This window comes from Antechinus flavipes, chromosome 2 (assembly GCF_016432865.1).
Source record: "Antechinus flavipes isolate AdamAnt ecotype Samford, QLD, Australia chromosome 2, AdamAnt_v2, whole genome shotgun sequence".
NCBI classification, from domain to species: domain Eukaryota; kingdom Metazoa; phylum Chordata; class Mammalia; order Dasyuromorphia; family Dasyuridae; genus Antechinus; species Antechinus flavipes.
The window spans coordinates 334364968-334384745 of NC_067399.1; the positions used below are offsets into that span (position 1 = coordinate 334364968).

At 35.8% G+C, this 19778-nt stretch overlaps 1 protein-coding gene across 7 annotated transcripts in view; it reads right to left on the reverse strand.

Annotated features, from left to right (window-relative positions):
* PPP2R5E (protein phosphatase 2 regulatory subunit B'epsilon) overlaps window positions 1–19778 on the reverse strand; it is a 170646-nt gene that overhangs the window by 64813 nt on the left and 86055 nt on the right. For 6 of the 7 annotated variants that reach the window (XM_051977800.1, XM_051977794.1, XM_051977799.1 and 3 more), the window contains one exon: window positions 13409–13605. In XM_051977800.1, coding sequence (XP_051833760.1) covers window positions 13409–13605 — 197 coding nt within the window. Of the gene's footprint in view, window positions 1–13408; window positions 13606–19405; window positions 19551–19778 lie in introns of those variants that run through there. The other variant, XM_051977798.1, reaches the window with a different exon arrangement.

Genomic DNA, 19778 nt, shown 5'->3' on the forward strand with positions numbered 1-19778 from the left:
ACTTTCAAAGAGAGAGACATATTCTAATACTGTAACAGATTTTATTAAAATTCTATTGCCAGCTAATGGAAAAAAGTGTTCACATTATAGTGAGATGAAAGGTACTATTGGACAGTTATATATCATATTCAGAGAGGTCACAGCTGTCAACAATTAAGTATATGGAAAAACACTAACTTTTCCATTAGTAAAGCTGTAAACCTAGTTTTGCAAATGAAATAAATGACATTACAGCTCAATTGTTCCCTGAATAAATATCTTACATATAACTTCTTAAAATCATAAATGAAACAAAACCTCTAGACTGGACTAGATATGAAAAACAGATAGAGAAAACTTCTTAGGAAAATAGCAAATTGAGGACATATATAAATAGCTATTTTACACAGAAAAAAATATTCAAAAGGAAAAAATTAAGAGTTTAAATAAAGTATGGTATCTTCGAGTTAATGGCCTACTTTTATATCCTATTATTGATCCAAAAGAACCTTTAAAAACATATGCCATAATTCCAATAAACTTGGAATGGAAAGTGCCATCCACATCCAGAGAAAGAACAATGAAAACTAAATATGGATCAAAGCATAGTACTTTCATTTTTTGTCATTGTTGTTGTTTGCTTGCTTTTTTTTTTTCTCTTTCTCATTTTCCCCCCTTTTGACCTGATTTTTCTTGTGCAGCATGACAAATATGGAAATATGTTTAAAAGAACTGAGCATGTTTAACCTTGCTATCTTGGGGAGGGACAAAGAATGGGAGAAAAATTTAGAACACAAGGTTTTGCAAAGGTGAAGTGAATATTCAAAACTATCTTTGCATATATTTGAAAAAAATAAAATACTATTAAAAATTTTTTAAAATATCTATGAGCAAATAAACTATCACATTTCCTAATCAAAATTCAACATTATCAAACTATAACCTGGTTACCCTCCCAAGCTTCCAATCTACCTTTACTCTTCATGTGCTCAGATCTGGTGAGCCTAGCTTCTCTGATGTTCCTTGCACAGGACTTCCTTTCTTTACTCTGGGGGCCCTCCCTTCCTCCCCTCCCCCTTTGAAAGCTCTCCTTCCTCAACTCTACTTCCTGGCTTCTCCAGCATCCTTCATTTCTGAACTAGCAAGAAGTATTTCCCAGTTCTCCTTAGTGCCTTCCCTCCTAGAGACTGCCACCAATTTGACCCATATCTAACCAGTGAATATATCTAGTTATTTTCATGGTATCTCTTTCTCCTTTAGAATGGGAAAATCCTTGTGGGCAGGGACTGTTTTGTTTTTCTGTGTATCCCCAATCCTTAGCAAAGTGTCTGGCAGGCAACAAGTGCTTAATAAATGGCTCTAAAAGACTAATGATGATATATACATATCAACTCTTGGTAGAGAGATGATGCAGAATGTGACATCACTTTTCATAATTAATAACTGTGAATTTATTTTGCTTGACTGTATTTAACTGTTAAAAAGTAGAAGTTTTACTACAAGGTAGAGGTTTTATTTGAAGGGGATTAGGTATAAAAAAGTAGAGAATGTTTACAGAGGGAATAGTGAAGGGAGAAGCAATAAAAAATGATAGAAAAAGACCAGAAAAGATTATCAATGAAACTTTTAAGAATACAAAAAACCAAGGTGACAAAGAAAATCAGATCAGTGTTACATGTTATATTTATATGTTAAATGTAATATGTACTGAAAAAGGAGGGAAAAATCTACATGTAATAAGACTAATGGTTTAAAAATACATTCTTCTGTAACTTGTATGGCAAAAAAGGTTAATAGGCAGTACTTTGCATTGTAGGCACATCTGTCAGAAATATTATTTTTAATTAACTTAGATCAATTCTAAATCCAAGATTCTATCTGATAAAGAAATATACAAATTGGAAGATTTTCCTCATGTCCTTGGACAACTCTATCCAACACAAAACATTTCTGAAGTAATATTTATAGGAATTCTGAACAAGAAAATTTTGGCAATATTATGAAATATATTTACACAATTAAAGGTAATAAAAAAATTTTGCTTCATAAATGCAGAACACCAATCACCTAATCTTGGAGAATTATTGTCCTAGGACCATTTGATCCCTCTTAGACCACTTCCCTCAAAGCCTCTTCCCCTCAAGGCACAAATAGCCAAAAGTAATCAAAAACAGCTTTTTTCTTCCTAACTTGTGTCATTATCACAATTCTTTCAAGGCATCAGGAAAAACTATTACTTAGGTGAGACAAAGGTTCTAAACCCTGATTCTGATCCAATCACCATCTAATTAATTACTTCCCCCCTCTAAAAAAAAGTGTTTCCCCAGATGATAACATCCTAGTTATTTCTATCCAGAGAAAGAAGGGAGTCAGAAAAGAAGATAAGATTTAGGATTGCTGCGAGGAGAGAGGGAAGGGATAAAATACAGAATAAGAGGAGGATTAAAGGATTGCTTTCTGCAGTGAAGAGATGTGGGCCATCATATGAAGATAGAGTAATAAAAAAACAGAGTATCTGGTGAAGTTCCAAAGAGACTAAGTGTAGAAAATACCCATAATTAGGGGGCATGATTAGTTGATGAAACTGTAAAGGAAGAAAGAAAACCATGAAGGAACAGTACCACAAAAACCTGGAGAGAAGAGAGTACACATTAAACTGGTCAATAGAACCGAATGTAAGTCAAGTAAGATCAGAAATAGAAAACCAACCAATCAACCACGACATCAGATTCAATAAAAACCTAAGAAGAGATCAGATGACTTCACAGAAAATTATTTCCATTGAAAACAATCTAGTTTTGGACACCAGATTGCCAAGGGGTTAACACAGAAAGTATAAATGCCTTTAAGGAATTTGACTGTATAAGTGGACCTGTATGACAACAGCTAATAGTAGGATCTAAGGTTTTTCTGAGAACGGGGAGGCTTGGGGAAGTTCAAAGAAAGTAGAAAGGAAGAAGTAAATTGGGTGACTTTGGATATTATGGGTTGGGGAAAAATCAAGGGGAAAATCTGTTGGGAAGATAGGAAGAATGGGTTGAAGGATACATATAGAGAGGAGTTTTCATTGGCAAGGAAAAGGGACACCTGTTTATCAAAGGCTTGAGAGGAAAGAGACATTAGGAGGTTTTGCGAGTAAGAGAAAAGGAAAGAAAAGCACATCAATATGAATGTTCTCAATTTTCTCAGAAAACTTAGCAGCAGATCCTCAGCAGAAAAAGTACAAGGAAAAGTATCAGGAAGAAGAGAAAAGACTTGGAATATTCAGCTTCTGTGGGAATGAAGCAGGGAATCAAAGAGAGGAATAAATGATGCAATGAGGGCCCATTTGAAGTTGGACAACAATCAATTTGTATGAAAAAACATTCTGCAAACTCTAAAGCAGTATTTAAATGTTGACTATTATTATTGTTAGACGGAAAAGATCCTATGATTGACTGTGATTATTCTCAAAGGATGATTCACAAGCTGCCTCCTATAGTACTTATGTTGATTATATGTCTGCACCATTTTACCCATTAATGCTGGCACATTGCTGATCACGAGAAATGGATTAGAACCTAGCTGACAATCACAGAACAAATGAGTTCTAGGTATGTGGGAAAAGGTTAAGAACTTACAGATTCTAAAGTAGATCAAGCCTTATAGGCCTCAGTTTCAGCTTCTCCAGAATCACGTGATTTTAGATAAGGCCTGGACTACGTGGTTGAAGAAGCTGTATATCATCTTGTCTACTACATTCTCCTGACCAACTAGGGGAACAGTGGATTTATGTGACCAATCACAACATATAGAGGGTGGGATTTTGGAGGTTCTTTGTCTGAAATGTATAAAAGTTGTAAGCATTTTCAAGGCTCTGGCCCTATCCTGCTGTGAAATTTTGCTCGCAGACCAGGATGGGGTCCGCTTCTCGAGATTCTAATAAATAATTCTGCTTTCTATGAGTGATTTCTGTAGTAGTCAATTTGGGTAGGTCTAATTGTCCCAAACAGTTGGGGGCTCGTCCGGGATGTGGTCTTTGGGGGAGATGGCTGTATGCACCCCGAACAGGGACAGGCGCCCATGGAGCAGTTTTCTCCATGGTCTCTGGCTCTGGGTGTGCAGCCTCCCTCCCTCTTAGACAATGACCCAAGGCAGGGGTACTCAGTGGAACGCAGAATTGAAGAAAGAAGACAATAGACAAGTCCCGACGGCCGGCACCGTCTAGAAGATCTACACATAGCTCAAGAGGTAAGCGCGAGTCGAAGCCTGGGGGTCTATTGGCCGAGGGAGAGACAAGCTCTCTAAAAGAACTGGAGGACTGCTCAGACCCCAAGGAAAGGGCTTTCAAGAGCACTCTCGGGTGACTGCTGGTATGAGGGTGACCTACACCGGTACTGATCGCAGTCCAAAGTTGTATGTCAGGACAAGGTGCAGGGAATTCCGACCGATAGCCCCCTTGGGAGTCGGTTAAATAACTGGGACAATGACCCGAAGGACAAAGAGAAAAATCAAAAGAGGTTAATTAAATACTGTTGCTTTGTTCTGGGAGCATCTTCCCTGAAAACCTGGACTGGGTTCAGGGTGGCAGAAGCAGTCCATGGATTTATCAAGATGTTAGCTATGGAATTCAAGAAAAATAGAGCTCTGTGTCTGTCTGTGTGTGTATGTCTGCTTTGCATTCTGTTCTGTGTTAAAAGTGAGCAAGCTCATAAGAGATAAGAATTCAGCCTCTGTGTTGCAGGCTTGGAAAAATATCAGGCTGAATTGTGGGGAGAAGAGGGGAAGAAGGGGAAAAATAAGAACATAGATTGAAAGTCTGGAAAGTTTTGAGAAAATAGAACAACAGTCGATATCACTCCTGTAAACAAGGAGCCTGTTATCAGGATTCAGAAAAAAAAAAAAAATTCAAGGTAAAGCAGGGATTGGTGCTTAATTCTTTCCTGGCTTAGTGAAGAAAATAAGTTTGAATGGAATATATAGGTAGATTTTAGGAAATTTCACAAACTAAAGTACTGGTTAATTTTAAAATAACTTTAAATTGGTATGTGTGTTAAGATTGGAAATAAGAAGTTGCAGATATTGGAAGGGAGGAATAAAAATAGAGTGAGAGAGATAAATAGTTGAACACGGGGGCGCTCTGACCTGTTGGACCTGTGGGAAAACTAGGCATACTTCCAGAAAAAAAACAAAACAAAACATTTTTCCCCAGGAGAAGAAAGAAAAATCATTATTAGCAAGTTTGCTTTCATAGAATTAGAGAACAGAAAGTTTAGGAAGGCTAAACTGGGTAACTGTTTGTCTACAACATTTCATTAAGAGTTTTGGGAACATACTGTATTTTAAAGAAGTATCATAATCTTGAAATTGAAATAAAATTGAAATTGGAATAATTTTGAAATAATTTTACTGTTGCCTTGCACATGTTAGGTTTATTAAGAGGATAAAATCTTAAGAATTGTATGAATATTGTGGCCTTTACAACCAAAGAGAAAAACTTTTTTTTTGCCTTATTGTTTGGTTGGACTTTAAATTAAAACAGAGGTTATTAAATAAAATGCCAATAGCTTACCTGGGGGAAGGGGGAGATCATGTTTGTATCTCCCTACTTAAATGGTATATCACTTTTTTAAAAATATTGAGTAATTTGTAAACTATATTATGATTTTTATGAAATTTGGTTCAAACTTAATTGTAAACCTTGAAGTTTAAAGTTTATTAAAAAAAAAAAAAAGGTGATTTAAAGACAAGGGACAAGAGAGATTGATTTACAAAAGCAATTAATAGTTTGGGAGTGTTTAAAGTCTGTTGGAGAAGGTTTGAGCAAGTATGCCTTAGGAGGAGAGAGACAGAGAGATATAGGACAGGAGAATGAAGGTGATTTAAGGATTGATTAGAGGGAGCAAATGATTTCAAGAAGAAATTAGTGGGAAAAAGAAGGAACTGGTTGGAAAGGATAGTCACAGAGAGACGACTGTGAAATGGGATTGTTTTTGCAGGGGGAGAGCAGTAGTGGAAAGGTGTAGCCGCTTTTGGCTGAAGAAAGCAAACTCACTTAAAGGGATATGCTGCTCTTACAAGATATTAATTGATTGAACATTTGTTTCTTTAGATACATAATGGTTTTCATGTTTAAAGAATATGATCAGAAATGTGATATATATTTGGAAGAGTTATTTTAAAAAGTTTAATTGATGTTTCTAAGAACTTTTCAGGGTATTTTATTTAAAAATAGGAAGTTTTAATTAATTGTATTGAAGACAAATATTTAAAGGGACTCCAAGGATAATAGTTTTTGCCTCTGTCCTTTTGAAAATGTTTTTGTTATGGACAATATGTAGTTTTGGATTTTTCTGTGTATTGGGTATTTAAAAAAAAAAGCAAAATGATTAATATAATATTCAATTTATGGAACATCTATTTGGGTATATAAGAATTTGTGAATGTTCTGGCATACATTTCTTATTGTTAAAAGTCTTACAATATGTAGATGATCTTCTTGTGGCAGGAAGGAAAAAGACTTGTCCAAGTCAGTATCAATTTGTTAAATTATTTAGGAGCACAGGGACTGAGAATTTCTTAAGACAAATTGCAATTCGTGAAATGTGAGATAAAATATTTAAGTCATTGTATAAGTGAAGGGAAAAAGAAATTGGATCCTGTAAATTACTTGAGGAAAAGAATGGAAACAGTAAAGGTAAGGGATTGGCACACAGAGCATTGGTCACTGAAATTTTGACTAATCTTAAGTTACCTAAGAACGTTGCAGTGATTCATGTGCAGGGGCACCAAAGAGGAGATTTTGGACAAGGGGAAACTGCTTTGCAGATGAGGAGGCAAAACGGGCTGAAGAAGAGGAATCGGTAAGTACAGAGGAAATGATAGTGCTGATTCTGGCATTTCTGCCTCCAAAGCTTCCACCTTCCCTTACCCCAGAAGAGAAGCAGGAAATCCAAAGCCTTGGTGCTCAGGAAGATAAAGAGGGGCACTGGCTCCTCCCTGACGGCAGAGAGGTACTGACCACAGCAGGTATGAGACGTGCTCCACCATTTACATCAGGGCAGTCCTTGGGGTGTCCAATGACAAGTCCAAAAAAGAGGAAGGCGCCTGGTGTCAGGCCTTTCCAAAGCATTCAGGTAGAGTTGACCAAGCTGCCATCAGTGGGGCATCTCAAATACCTGTTGGTCATAGTGGAGCATCTGACCTTATGAGTGGAGGACTTTCCCCTTGCCTGGGCAACTGCCTTGGCAGTCGTAAAAGTACTCCTTGAGCATATGAGTTGGTGGAGCAGGAAGATTCGGACCGATGCACCCATTTCACAGCTAAGATCCTCCTCTCTGTGGCCCGAGCTCTAGAAATATCATGGGACTTACACACTCCATAACCTCTGCCCTCATCAGGCAAAGTGGAAAGGATAAATAAGGAAATTAAAAAGCAACTGACTAAATTGGTTGAGACACAATTGCCCTGGACCAAGTGCCTTCCCCTTGCCTTATTAAGAATAAAATAAAACCCAGAAGGGATGTGGGATTATCATTTTATGAATTACTGTATGGTCACCCTTTTCCAAAAGGGATTCAAAATTCTTCCTGGGATCCAATATTTGAGACCAAGGATTTGTTTTTAAGGAAATGTGTCATGTCTGTACTGCAACATCTGAAAACTTTACAACTAAAAGGGCTTATTGCTCAGACTCCTCACAGGGCATAAGTTCTAGCTTGGAGACTGGGTCCTGGTTCAGACATGGAAGGAGGACAAGCTGATCCCAACCTGGGAAGGACCGTTCCAGATCCTCTTGACATCAGACACAGCGGTGCTACACAGCAAAGGGGGTGGACTCAGCACACCAGAATTAAAGGACCAGTGGACACTCTAAGGTGTGGACTTCCAAACCAAATCCAGAAAATGAGCTGAGACAAATATTGAAAAGGAACTGATGAACTGTGCATGTAAAATCTTGATAGTGGTATTGATCTGGGGAACCTTATTGGGGCATTGCCTAAATCAAACAGGTGCAGGGCCATGGATGGGAGAGAGTAAGTGTGAATGGACTTGTACTCGTCAACTAGAGAGGGTAGATATCATAGATTGTAGTGACTATAGAAACAGAGGGAGCAAGTCAAATATTGTTTGTAATATGGGTCAGTGCTTAATTGTGTCCACCAGCATTTATTAGGGGGTAATGAGGGATGTTTGAAGGAATTTAGTTGAAGCCTATTTGTTGAACACCCTGTAATCTATTCAAATTGGTGATGCTAATGGGTGAGTCCAGCACAGATTATCAAGGAATATGGAATGGCAACATAGCTCAAGATGGTAATTGGGGATATCGGACACCAGTGTGTATATATATATATATATTTATAACAGATTAATTCAACTGCAAGCAGTCTTAGAGATAACAGCTAACCAAACTGTTCAGGCCCTTAATCTATTAGCCGATCAAGCCACCCAGACAAGAGAAGTAGTTTTATAACCTAGACTAGTTTTAAATTATCTGTTAGCAGAGGAAGGAGGAAGGAAGGGTCTGTGAGGAACAAGACTTGTCCATCTATTGTATGCAAATTGATGACAATGGACAAGCAGTAAAAGAAATTACTAAGGGCATTTGCAGGATAGTTCATGTGCCTGTACAAATTTGGAAATCTCCCTTCACAAATAGCTGGTGGTCTTGGTTTGATGGTGGCTGGTGGAAACAGCGCTTATGGTACAGAAATTGCAATCAGTAGTGTTATTCTGTTGCCACTATGTTTACCCTGGATAATTACATTGTTAACAAGAATAGTTCAAAGATCACTGTGAAGAATCTTACAATATGGAGGATGCCACTAAAATGATGATTTTACAGAAAGAAGGATGGGAGGTAGTAGCAGGGGATGATCCAGATGAGGAGATTAACAAGCAATGTGTAGGGATGTTAATTGAATTTAACCACAATGTTAGTTCTTCATGGGGAAATATATGTGCAAATATATTTATGAATAACAGGGGGAACTGTGTGGGAAAAGGTGAAGAACTTACAGATTCTAAAGTAGATCAAGCCTTATAGGCCTCAGTTTCGGCTTCTCCGGAGTCACGTGATTTTAGATAAGGTCTGGACTACGTGGTTGAAGAAGCTGTATATCACCTTGTCTACTACATTCTCCTGACCAACTAGGGGAACAGTGGATTTATGTGACCAATCACAACATATAGAGGGTGGGATTTTGGAGGTTCTTTGTCTGAAATGTATAAAAGCTGTAAGCATTTTCAAGGCTCTGGACCTATCTTGCTGTGAAATTTTGCTCGCAGACCAGGATGGGGTCCGCTTCTCAAGATTCTAATAAATAATTCTGCTTTCTATGAGTGATCTCTGTAGTAATCAATTTGGGTAGGTCTATTTGTCCCAAACATAGGCTTTGCCTATAATTACGATACAACATACAAACAAAATAAGGTTTTTCTCTGTGCCTCAATTTTCCTCTCTAACAATGAGACAGTGACACCTTCTTCACAGAAATATGTCAATACTACATAAATTATTTTGCTGTCTTGGGAGTTATGTCTTCAAGACAGTACCCAGCTCTATTTTCCCAAACTGCAGGGTAAAGAGTAGAAGGGAGGCTGGCTGGTAGAGAAATGGGGGGCAGAGAGGCTATCCTAAACAGAAAGTACTTACTATCTTAAAAAAGTCAGAAAATAAAAGAATAGAGCACAAGAAGTGTTTAGGTTCTGGCCAGTTTCATCCTTCCCATTTTAGAAAACTGTTTAAAAATTTAATGGCAGTACTTTTTCCCTCTTTCCAAGTGTCTTAGCTTAAGTACTCTATGGTACTTTATGTTCCTCTTAAGAGGATAGAGAAAACCTAGTATCTCTATTCTATAGAGGACTGCTGTCCTGAAGAGTTAAGTAACTTGCTTGCCCAGATATAGATAATAGATAGCTTACAAATGACAAGACCAAAAGTGGAACCCAGATCTTGTGACTCCAAGACTAGTGTTCTATGACACCAAGCAGCTCTTCAGACTTATCTAATAAGAAAAGGGCATTATACATTTGAGACCACTAAAATTAAGTTAATAAAGGAATGATATATTTCCCAGTAGTAGCATCAGATCTCTAAGTACTTTCTGAGAAAAACAGTTATATTAAAAAGGGAAGCGACATGGTACAATTGACAGAGCACTAGAATGGGAAGCTGGATTTAAATCCTATGTTTCATATTTAGTGACCTCAGGAAAACTCAGTAACTTCTCTCAATTCATCTGAAAAGTGAGAGAAACCTTAAAGTACTCCACAAATATGAGTTATTAAAAAAACAAACAAACAACAACCTGCTTATACAACACATGCTACTAGTCAAAATTTATTTTTTCTTTTTCTAAAAAGACATTGTTCTCCGTTTCACACTTGGATGGTAACTCTGCCTGGAGTTTCTACTCCCCCACCCTCCCCAATCACATGCTTTTGTCATGTTTCTTACCTTCTCAAGAAGCTACAATGTTTCTACTGTCCAAATATACTACCTATTCATTTTCTATTCCCCAAATTTAATAATCAATTTCTTTTTATACCAAAGGCAAAAGAATAATCCTTTTTTTGGTGTTGCTAAAATGATAAACAGTAGTTCTAATATCTGGATGCAATCAAAGGTTTCAACATATACTTTGAACCTAAGACCTCTTTAAGATAATATTTTTCCATTTTTACAGATGAATTGAAAGCCAGAGAGGAAAAGAAATTAGAATAGAAAAATAAGAATGTGAATCCAGTTCTTTTGAGTCCAGAACCTTTCCAACCAAACTACACTTCCTCTCATATACTAAATGAATTCTTTCAATCTTCAAGTAATTAGTTCCTGTAACTGAGGATCTAACAAACAATTCCAACCTCATTCTATTCCCACATTTCATAAATTTTTATACTTGGATGGTAACTCTGCCTGGAGTTTCTACTCCCCCCCCCCCCAATCACATGCTTTTGTCATGTTTCTTACCTTCTCAAGAAGCTACAATGTTTCTACTGCTTCTAGAATAAAATATAAACTCCCTAATTTGGGACTCAAAATCTTTTTCAATTTAGATACACTCTAGTTTTCCAAATATACTACCTATTCATTTTCTATTCCCCAAATTTAATAATCAATTTCTTGCTGTAATCAAAATCTGGCACTCTATCTCCTGCCTCCATGACTTTGTATTATATCCTTCATGTCCAGGAAATATCTTCTCCCTCCTTTCTTTTCTCTACCTCTTATAATTTCCAACTTCCTTCAAGGCTTAAGTATCATTTCTTGTGGTGTAGTTGATAAAGCACTGACCCTGGATCAAGGGGATCTGAGTTCAAATCCAGCCTCAGACATTTACTAGCTCTGTGATCCTGGGCAAGTCACTTAAACTCTGTTTGCTTCAGTTTTCATCTATAAAATGAACTAGAGAAGGAAATGGCAAACCACTCCAATATCTTGATCAAGAAAAGCACAAAATGGCATGACAGAGAGTTGGGTACAACTGAAATGGCTCAGCAACAACAATAAATCATCTTCCACAGTAGAAAGCTTTTTCTGAACTCCTTAATTGTTAGTATTCTCTTATTTCTCTGGTATTGACCACCAAATACTTACCAGTTTAAATGCTCTATCCCCTCATTTTGCCTATGTTCTCCTAGTACCTCGTATATAGTAGTTGTTTTATAAATGTTGGTTGGATTGGTTAACTTAGGAGACAAATGGAGCAAAAGATACATATGTCAATAACTAAAGAGGGAATTCTCCCCATTCAATTCAATAAATATTTATCAACTGCTATATACTTATCATTATGCTAGAAAACATGGCAATAAAGGAGTAAAGATATGGTACTATAGAACTTGTACCGTAGGAACTAATGATCTGAAAGGAGTTTTGTTTTGTTTTTTTAATTCTTTAACAAAAAGTTAAAGAATTAAAAAGTAGTATATAATTAAGTTTCAAGTAAATAATACAAACACAAAATGCTACAGTTCAGAAGAGGAAGAAATTACCTTGGGCTAAAGTACTTGGAGAAGGTTGTATTTGAGTTGGACCTTGAAGGAGAAGCAAGATTTAGACAGGAAAGAAGCAGGAGGGTATTTCAGAAAAGGGCAATATAATATGAGCAGCCATAAAGATAGCAATTGATCAAGGGCTATTCAAGGTCAATGAATTCACTTAGTTGAAGCACAGAAATTTTGTTTAAGATAGATTAAGCTGAAAAATTCGGTTGGATGTTGATTGAAGAGGTCCTTGAATGCCAGATTAAGAAGTATATTCAATAGTTAAAATTCTTAGGGCTATAGTGAAATGGAATTTAAATCACTGACCCCACAGTTACATTTTAAAATAACTTTTCTTTAGACTAGCAACAAAAATAAGATAAGCTAGGATGGAATTTAAATTTTATTGGCATTCACCTGAGATAACCTTCATAAATTACCCACCACTTCTTCAACTGTTAAGTGACAGAATCATCTCAAATTAAAAACACTTTTAAAATCATACTTTCAAACTTCTTCTCTTCCTGCATCCTTGTAATATAATTTATAAACCCATATATTTGTAAAAGCCAAATATATAGTCAGAAGTAAATAGTCAGAAGTAAATCTCTGGTTAAGAATCACAATGCAACAATGGGTCGGAAACTTCTAATGATGTATAAATAAAGTACTTTTTATAAAAAGTATATTAAATTCCTTAAACCACTGCATTACTCATTAGTAAAATGAGAATAACATGAGTGTGATATTACAGGACTTCTTAGATAAAGAAGGAAAGCACTAACTCCACAGAAGACTATGAAAGAAATAAGCACTGACAATGATTGTTTATGTCATGAAGTAACTGATGTGTTGATTACTTTTGCTTCACTTTACTTCTTTGTTAAAGGGCCTGAAGAGGTCAGTGAGAAGTTACTGTGACAACTGAAAAGAAAGATTAAATAAAACTTTTTAAAAGAAAATCATAACCATTTCTCAGTTCAGTGAAAACTGATGACAAAGGAAGGATTCTCTAAATCAGAATTTTGTTAAAAGCTTAAAAGATGCTTTCTCCATAATGAAGAGAAAAAAATAAGATATACAAAACTTGGAATATAGATCAAATAAAGACTTGAAACTTTCAATAGTCTTCCTCCTAGCCTTTTCTTTAAAAACACATATTCATGCACAGACACAGGCATACACATAAATACACAAACACATCCAAGCACGGTACTGAAAAGTCTTGGTTCAAATATAAAGTTATCAATCTTTCATTAGTTTTATGATATAAAAGCTGTGGATTTCATCCTCAGACAATGCATATCAGATATCACAGTGATTAGGTTTTGCTTAGTCACACAGAAGATTGTATCTAACTTGTGGAAGCAACCTTCTTTGCTTAGACCATAAACACCTGTGAGTAACTATGGAAGGATCTGAATGAAAAGTATGCGCGATGTGGAAAAAAAAAACTCACCATTCTAACTACTTCAGGGTAAGTCTGCTCTGTCAAACAGCCTCTGCTTATTGTAATGTAGTCCACCAGTTCATTAAGAGTGGAGCGCTTGTATTCTTTCATTTTAAGATCTGATAGCGTGTCCATGAAGTCAAAAATGACACAGCACTGCTGAAGTTTCTTTAGGAACAGTTCAGGCTGCTCTGAGGATGGAACGTCTAAGGAACAAAAAAGGAAATGTAAGTCTGTCATCAATTTCTAGGTAACAGGAATTCTCTGTTAAAATTAGTTATTTCAAAAGAAAGCTCAAAATAGAGTTCACATGAAACAGTGATTCTGTAGTGTTTAAAAACCAATTAGACATTTATGGGACATCTTTATCTACTAATATGATTTAAAACTTCAGCAACAATATTGTACCAATAACAAATTTATATCATTTGCTATTGAAAAGTAAAAGATTTAACAAACTCCCAAGAGCAATTAGAAAGTATTAATAAATTTCAAACAAATATATAATCTTCATCCCCAATGTCCAAAATCTAATTTGGATTATATGAATTAAGCACTAAACTTTCCTAATGTACACTGGGCAAAAAAGTTTCACTATTGTTTTAGTGATTAATCTCACTAAAAAAAATTTAAAAGCAGAAATGTTGGTACATTCATGTTAATCCTTCTTTAAAAAAAAACTTTTTTTACTTGCAGCCTATGAAAGTAAGATTTCAAAAAGCCAATAGGTTAAGACAGTATGATAATCCAAAAGGAAAAAAAGTCAGGTATGGAAAGCATGTGTATTTGACAGATTCAAAACATTACTCAGAAATTTCAGGTTTATCAAATTCTACAAACAAAAAAGGAATTTGGTGCTAAGGAAAACAAATTGGCTTCCCAAAAAAAGGCTGACAGAATTGCTGCTGTCATCCAAAGAATTTAAGTCATTAATCCTCAAATCATTCCTCAAAAAATATAGAGATGTCATTATCATTATTATTATTCTCCCCTTTACAAGTGGAAAATTAAAGTGTCATTAAGATCACATAATGAACCAGATCTTCCTAATCCCACTTGACCATATTCTCTTCATATTAACATGAAGATTCTAATACTTTATATTCAGTCACTTTTAATCCTCTCAGTCCTGGATCATACCCCTTTTATAGCAATTACTCAGAATGAGGCCATCTATTCATCAATAGTAAGAGGAATACATTAATAGACCACTTCTGTTTGCAACCACCAATATCATCACATAAACAAGCAAAGGCAATGCAATAAATATCAAGAAAAAAGTTTATAAAAAGAATTCATTTGTAAGAACAAATATCTTCGAAAAACTTACCAAGAAATACACATGACCAATAAAAGGATAACTATAAAAGCTATCATTATTGAAAATGAGGAAGTCCTAAATAATGCTACAGGGGCATTCAATAACACAGTAAAATTGACAATATATCCTAAATAACCTAAAATATTTAATGAAATACCAATCAAAACAACAAGAAGTTTCATTACAGAATAGGATAAAATTATAATAAAATGTATGTTAAAAAAAAGAGTAGGGAATTAAATTCAAAATAACAAGAGAAGGTATAAAATGTTTAGGAATATATTAAGACTCATCTAAGAAACCAATGAATCTGTGCATAAGACACTCTTTGCAGAAATACAAACAGATCTAAGCAAGGAAATATTGATTGTTCAAGGGTAGGTGAAGCCAGTGTAATAAAAATGATGATACTCCCTCAATTAATTATTCACTAACATGTCAATCAAACAATTTGAAAACAAAACAAAAGTATTCTTTATGGAGCTAAAAAAATTATAATAAAATTAATATAGAGGATAAAAAGTCATGAAGAATAATAATAAAAATGGAAAGGAAGAAGATATAGTAGTAACAGGTATCAAACTAAATTACAAAACAATAATCATTAAGAGAATTTGGTAGTGGTTAGAGAAATAGAAAGGTTGATCAGTGGAATCAAAACTTAGGTTAAAACCATATAGAAGCAAAGTCAACAGAATAAGATGGTGTTTGATAAACCCCAAAATTCCAGGTATTAAGAGTAAAAAGTCATTGTTTGACAAAAACTGCAGGGAAAACTAGAAATCAGTTCAACAGAAATTAGGTATAAGTCAACATCTTATACCACGTGCCAAGATTAATGATAAGTGGATAAATGACTTAAATGTATAAGGTAACATAAATAAATAGTTGGAACAGGGGACGAGGTAATGAGTAAACAAACAATAGAAAAAAAGGTTCATAGAAATTAATTGGAAATATTGATTACATATAATTTAATTAAAAGGTTTTGCACTAAATTTCTCTGATAAAAATCTCATATCCAACATATATGAGGAATCAATTAAAGTTCATTAAAGAGTCATCCATCCTCCATTGGATAAGTGGTCAAAGAATAGGAAAAAAGCATTTTTTCAGAGGAAGAAATCCAAACTAAGAGCAACCATATAAAAAAGTTCCATATCACTAATAGAGAACAAAATAAAGCAACTGAGCAGTCCCACCCCACACTCATGAGCATGACAAAGAAGACCAAAGAGGAAAATGACAAATGTTGAAGGAACTGCTGGAAAATGGGCACCTTTATACACTTTTGATGGAGCTGTGTATTATGGGCCAGAACTCTGAACTTGAAACAAGGATGCTTACATGGTACTAAATGGAATTGATAAGAGAATAGTTATCTAGATTAGCATGGTGTTTAATAGTTCTCTAAGTTCAGTATGACTGATTTAATCTTACAACAAATAATGGTTTCCTAGAGATATAATGATTGGTTTATACTCAGTGTAGAGCATATAAACTGGGACTCAGAAAGCCCTCAGATTCAGAGAGCTAGATTCACACAGAAAAGACAAGAAAACTGGAGGCAGGAGCTTAAGTTCTCCTTTTGATCTGGAAAAAATTAAGGATTTGAAAAAAGGTTGCACTCTTTATAGGGCTACATTATCTTATGTTAAGATGTTACTAGAAAACTAGGCATCGACCCACACTTAACACCGTACACCAAGATAAGGTCAAAATAGGTTCATGACCTAGGCATAAAGAATGAGATTATAAATAAATTAGAGAAACACAGGATAGTTTACCTCTCAGACCTGTGGAAGAAGGAATTTATAACCAAAGAAGAACTAGAGATCATTACTGATCACAAAATAGAAAATTTTGATTATATCAAATTGAAAAGTTTTTGTACAAACAAAACTAATGCAGACAAGATTAGAAGGGAAACAATAAACTGAGAAAATATTTTTACAGTCAAAGGTTCTGATAAAGGACTCATTTCCAAAATATATAGAGAACTGACTCTAATTTATAAGAAATCAAGCCATTCTCCAATTGATAAATGGTCAAAGGATATGAACAGACAATTCTCAGATGAAGAAATTGAAACTATTTCTAGCCATATGAAAAGATGCTCCAAGTCATTATTAATCAGAGAAATGCAAATTAAGACAACTCTGAGATACCACTACACACCTGTCAGACTGGCTAGAATGACAGGGAAAGACAATGCAGAATGTTGGAGAGGATGTGGGAAAACAGGGACACTGATACACTGTTGGTGGAATTGTGAATACATCCAACCATTCTGGAAAGCATTTTGGAACTATGCTCAAAAAGTGATCAAACTGTGCATACCCTTTGATCCAGCAGTGTTACTACTGGGCTTTTATCCCAAAGAGATCTTAAAGAAGGGAAAGGAACCTGTATGTGCACGAATGTTTGTGGCAGGCCTCTTTGTAGTGGCCAGAAACTGGAAACTGAGTAGATGCCATCAATTGGAGAATGGCTGAATAAATTGTGGTATATGAATATTATGGAATATTATTGTTCGGTAAGAAATGACCAATGGGATGATTTCAGAAAGGCCTGGAGAGACTTACACGAACTGATGCTGAGTGAAACGTTTCGAGCAGGGCCAGGAGATCATTATATACTTTGACAACAATACTATATGATGATCTGATGGACCTGGGCCTCTCCAGCAATGAGATGAACCAAATCAGTTCCAATGGAGCAGTAATAAACTGAACCAACTACACCCAGCGAAAGAACTCTGGAAGATGACTAAGAACCATTACATTGAATTCCCAATCCCTATATTTTTGCCTGCCGGCATTTTGGATTTCCTTCACAGGCTAACTGTACAACATTTCAGAGTTCGATTCTTTTTGGACAGCAAAATAACGGTTTGGTCATGTATACTTATTGTATATCTAATTTATACTTTGATATATTTAACATCTACTGGTCATCCTGCCATCTAGGGGGAGGGGGTGGGGGAAAGGAGAGGAAAAATTGGAACAAAAGGTTTGGCAATTGTCAATTCTGTAAAATTACCCATGCATATAACTTGTAAATAAAAGGCTATTAAAAAAAAAAAAAAAAGATGTTACTAGAGACTTTGGTTTATGAAACCTTAACCTCTAGTGATTGAAAATCTATAGCAAGGACATGGTTAGAACCTGGACAAAACTTGTTGTGGCTTTCCGAGTATAGTAAACTATGCAAGCTACAAGCCCAACAAAATAGACAAACTGGAGTTAATATACAATTCACCTTTGACCAACTAGCAGATAAAGGTCAGTATTGCAGATGCTTTAGCACAGATTAATTACCCCATAGCAGCAGATGAGCAAATTACTGCTACTGCTATAAAAGCTTGGGGCACCCTCCCTGGGAAAGATCGAGGGGAAACCTTCACAAAAATAGTGCAAGGATCAAATGAACCCTTTGTGGATTTTGTGGGACGTTTGCAAACAGCTGTCACAAGAACCATTGGAGAAAATGCAGTTACAAGAATTATGATAAGACAACTGGCTAAGGAAAATGCTAATAAGGTTTGTAGAAGAATCATATGGGGACTACACAAAGATGTTCCTTTAGAGGAGATCATAAAACGCTGTGCAACAGTGGGCACAAATGCCTTTTATATCCAGGCTATGATGCAGAACATGGGAAGACAGGGTCCCTCTTGGCAAGGGCCTTCCAGAGAAACTCGTCAATGCTTTCAATGTGGAAAAATAGGGCATCTGAAAGCAATGTAGGCAAACAGATAGAGTGAGAGGACAAGGTGAGAAAATAAGACCCAAAATTCTATATTCAAAATGCAACCAAGATTTCCATTGGGCTTCAGAATATAGATTAACCCAGGGAAACAGGAGGCAGGGCCCAAACTCCAAGACATCAAACAAAAAATAGGTGGGGCATGATGGCAGCCAAATTTATACCCAGAGAGTCTTTAGAAGTTCAGGATTCTGATATGATCAATCAGCAGAAAAACAATTAGATGGGAGAAATGAATTACATGATCAATCAACCAAGAAGCAATCAGATGGAAAAAAGGGATTACATGATCAATCAGCCAAAAAGCAATCAGATTGGGGAAAGAAAATTGGGGAGAATATAAGCTTTTTTAACCCGACAGAAGGGCAGTGTCCAGTGCAAGTAGCTCCACTATCTTTAGATAATCGCCAAGTGATATGGAGAGATCTAGAAAGTGATGAATGGAAGGGACCAGATAGGTTAACTGCTTGGGGGAGAGGGTTTGCTTGTATTTCTACAGATAGAGAAGGAATTGGATGGGTGCCAATAACATTTTGTCCATCAGAGAGAGACAGAAAACAGTGAAAAACCTTGAAATAAAGGAGAAGACCTAAGAAACATCTGACACTGAAAGACTATGGCTGATAATGAGACTGTTACAGAACTTCAAAACCAGCAGGAATCATTGGATTTCCTGAGATTAAAAAAAAATGTTGATAAGATTGTTGCAGAACTTCAAATCTTGCAATAATCATTTGATTCCCTACACACATGAAGTAATGGACAATAGATTCCTTTTGGACTATTTCTAGGACATAACATATAATTCCTCATGTTGATTCATGTTATTTGTCACATCACTACTAGCCTGTATTACTATGTGCTTATATAATTTATGTAATTATGTGTAATATCTCCCATGTTAATATTATGTATACCTGTTTCAAGTGAGACCCTTCAGAAACCCGCTAATCTGGTTTGATTTCCTATTTTCCCTTTGGTGTTTTCATCTCCCTTCCTGAGACGTCAGGGAGGGCGTGATCACCTTCTTTTTTGGTGTTTTCAACCTTTTTTTGAGGAGTCAGGGAAGGCGTAATCACTTCCTTTTGGGGGTTCTCACCTCTTTGAGAAGTCAGGGAGAGTGACCACCTTATATTCTAAAACAAAAGAAAGCAGGAGATGTTATGGGCCAGAACTCTCAACTTGAAACAAGGATGCTTATAAAGGTATTAGCTAAGTGGAATTGATGAGACAATGGTTATCTAGATTAGCATGGTGCTTAATAGTTCTCTAAGTTCAGTATGATTGATT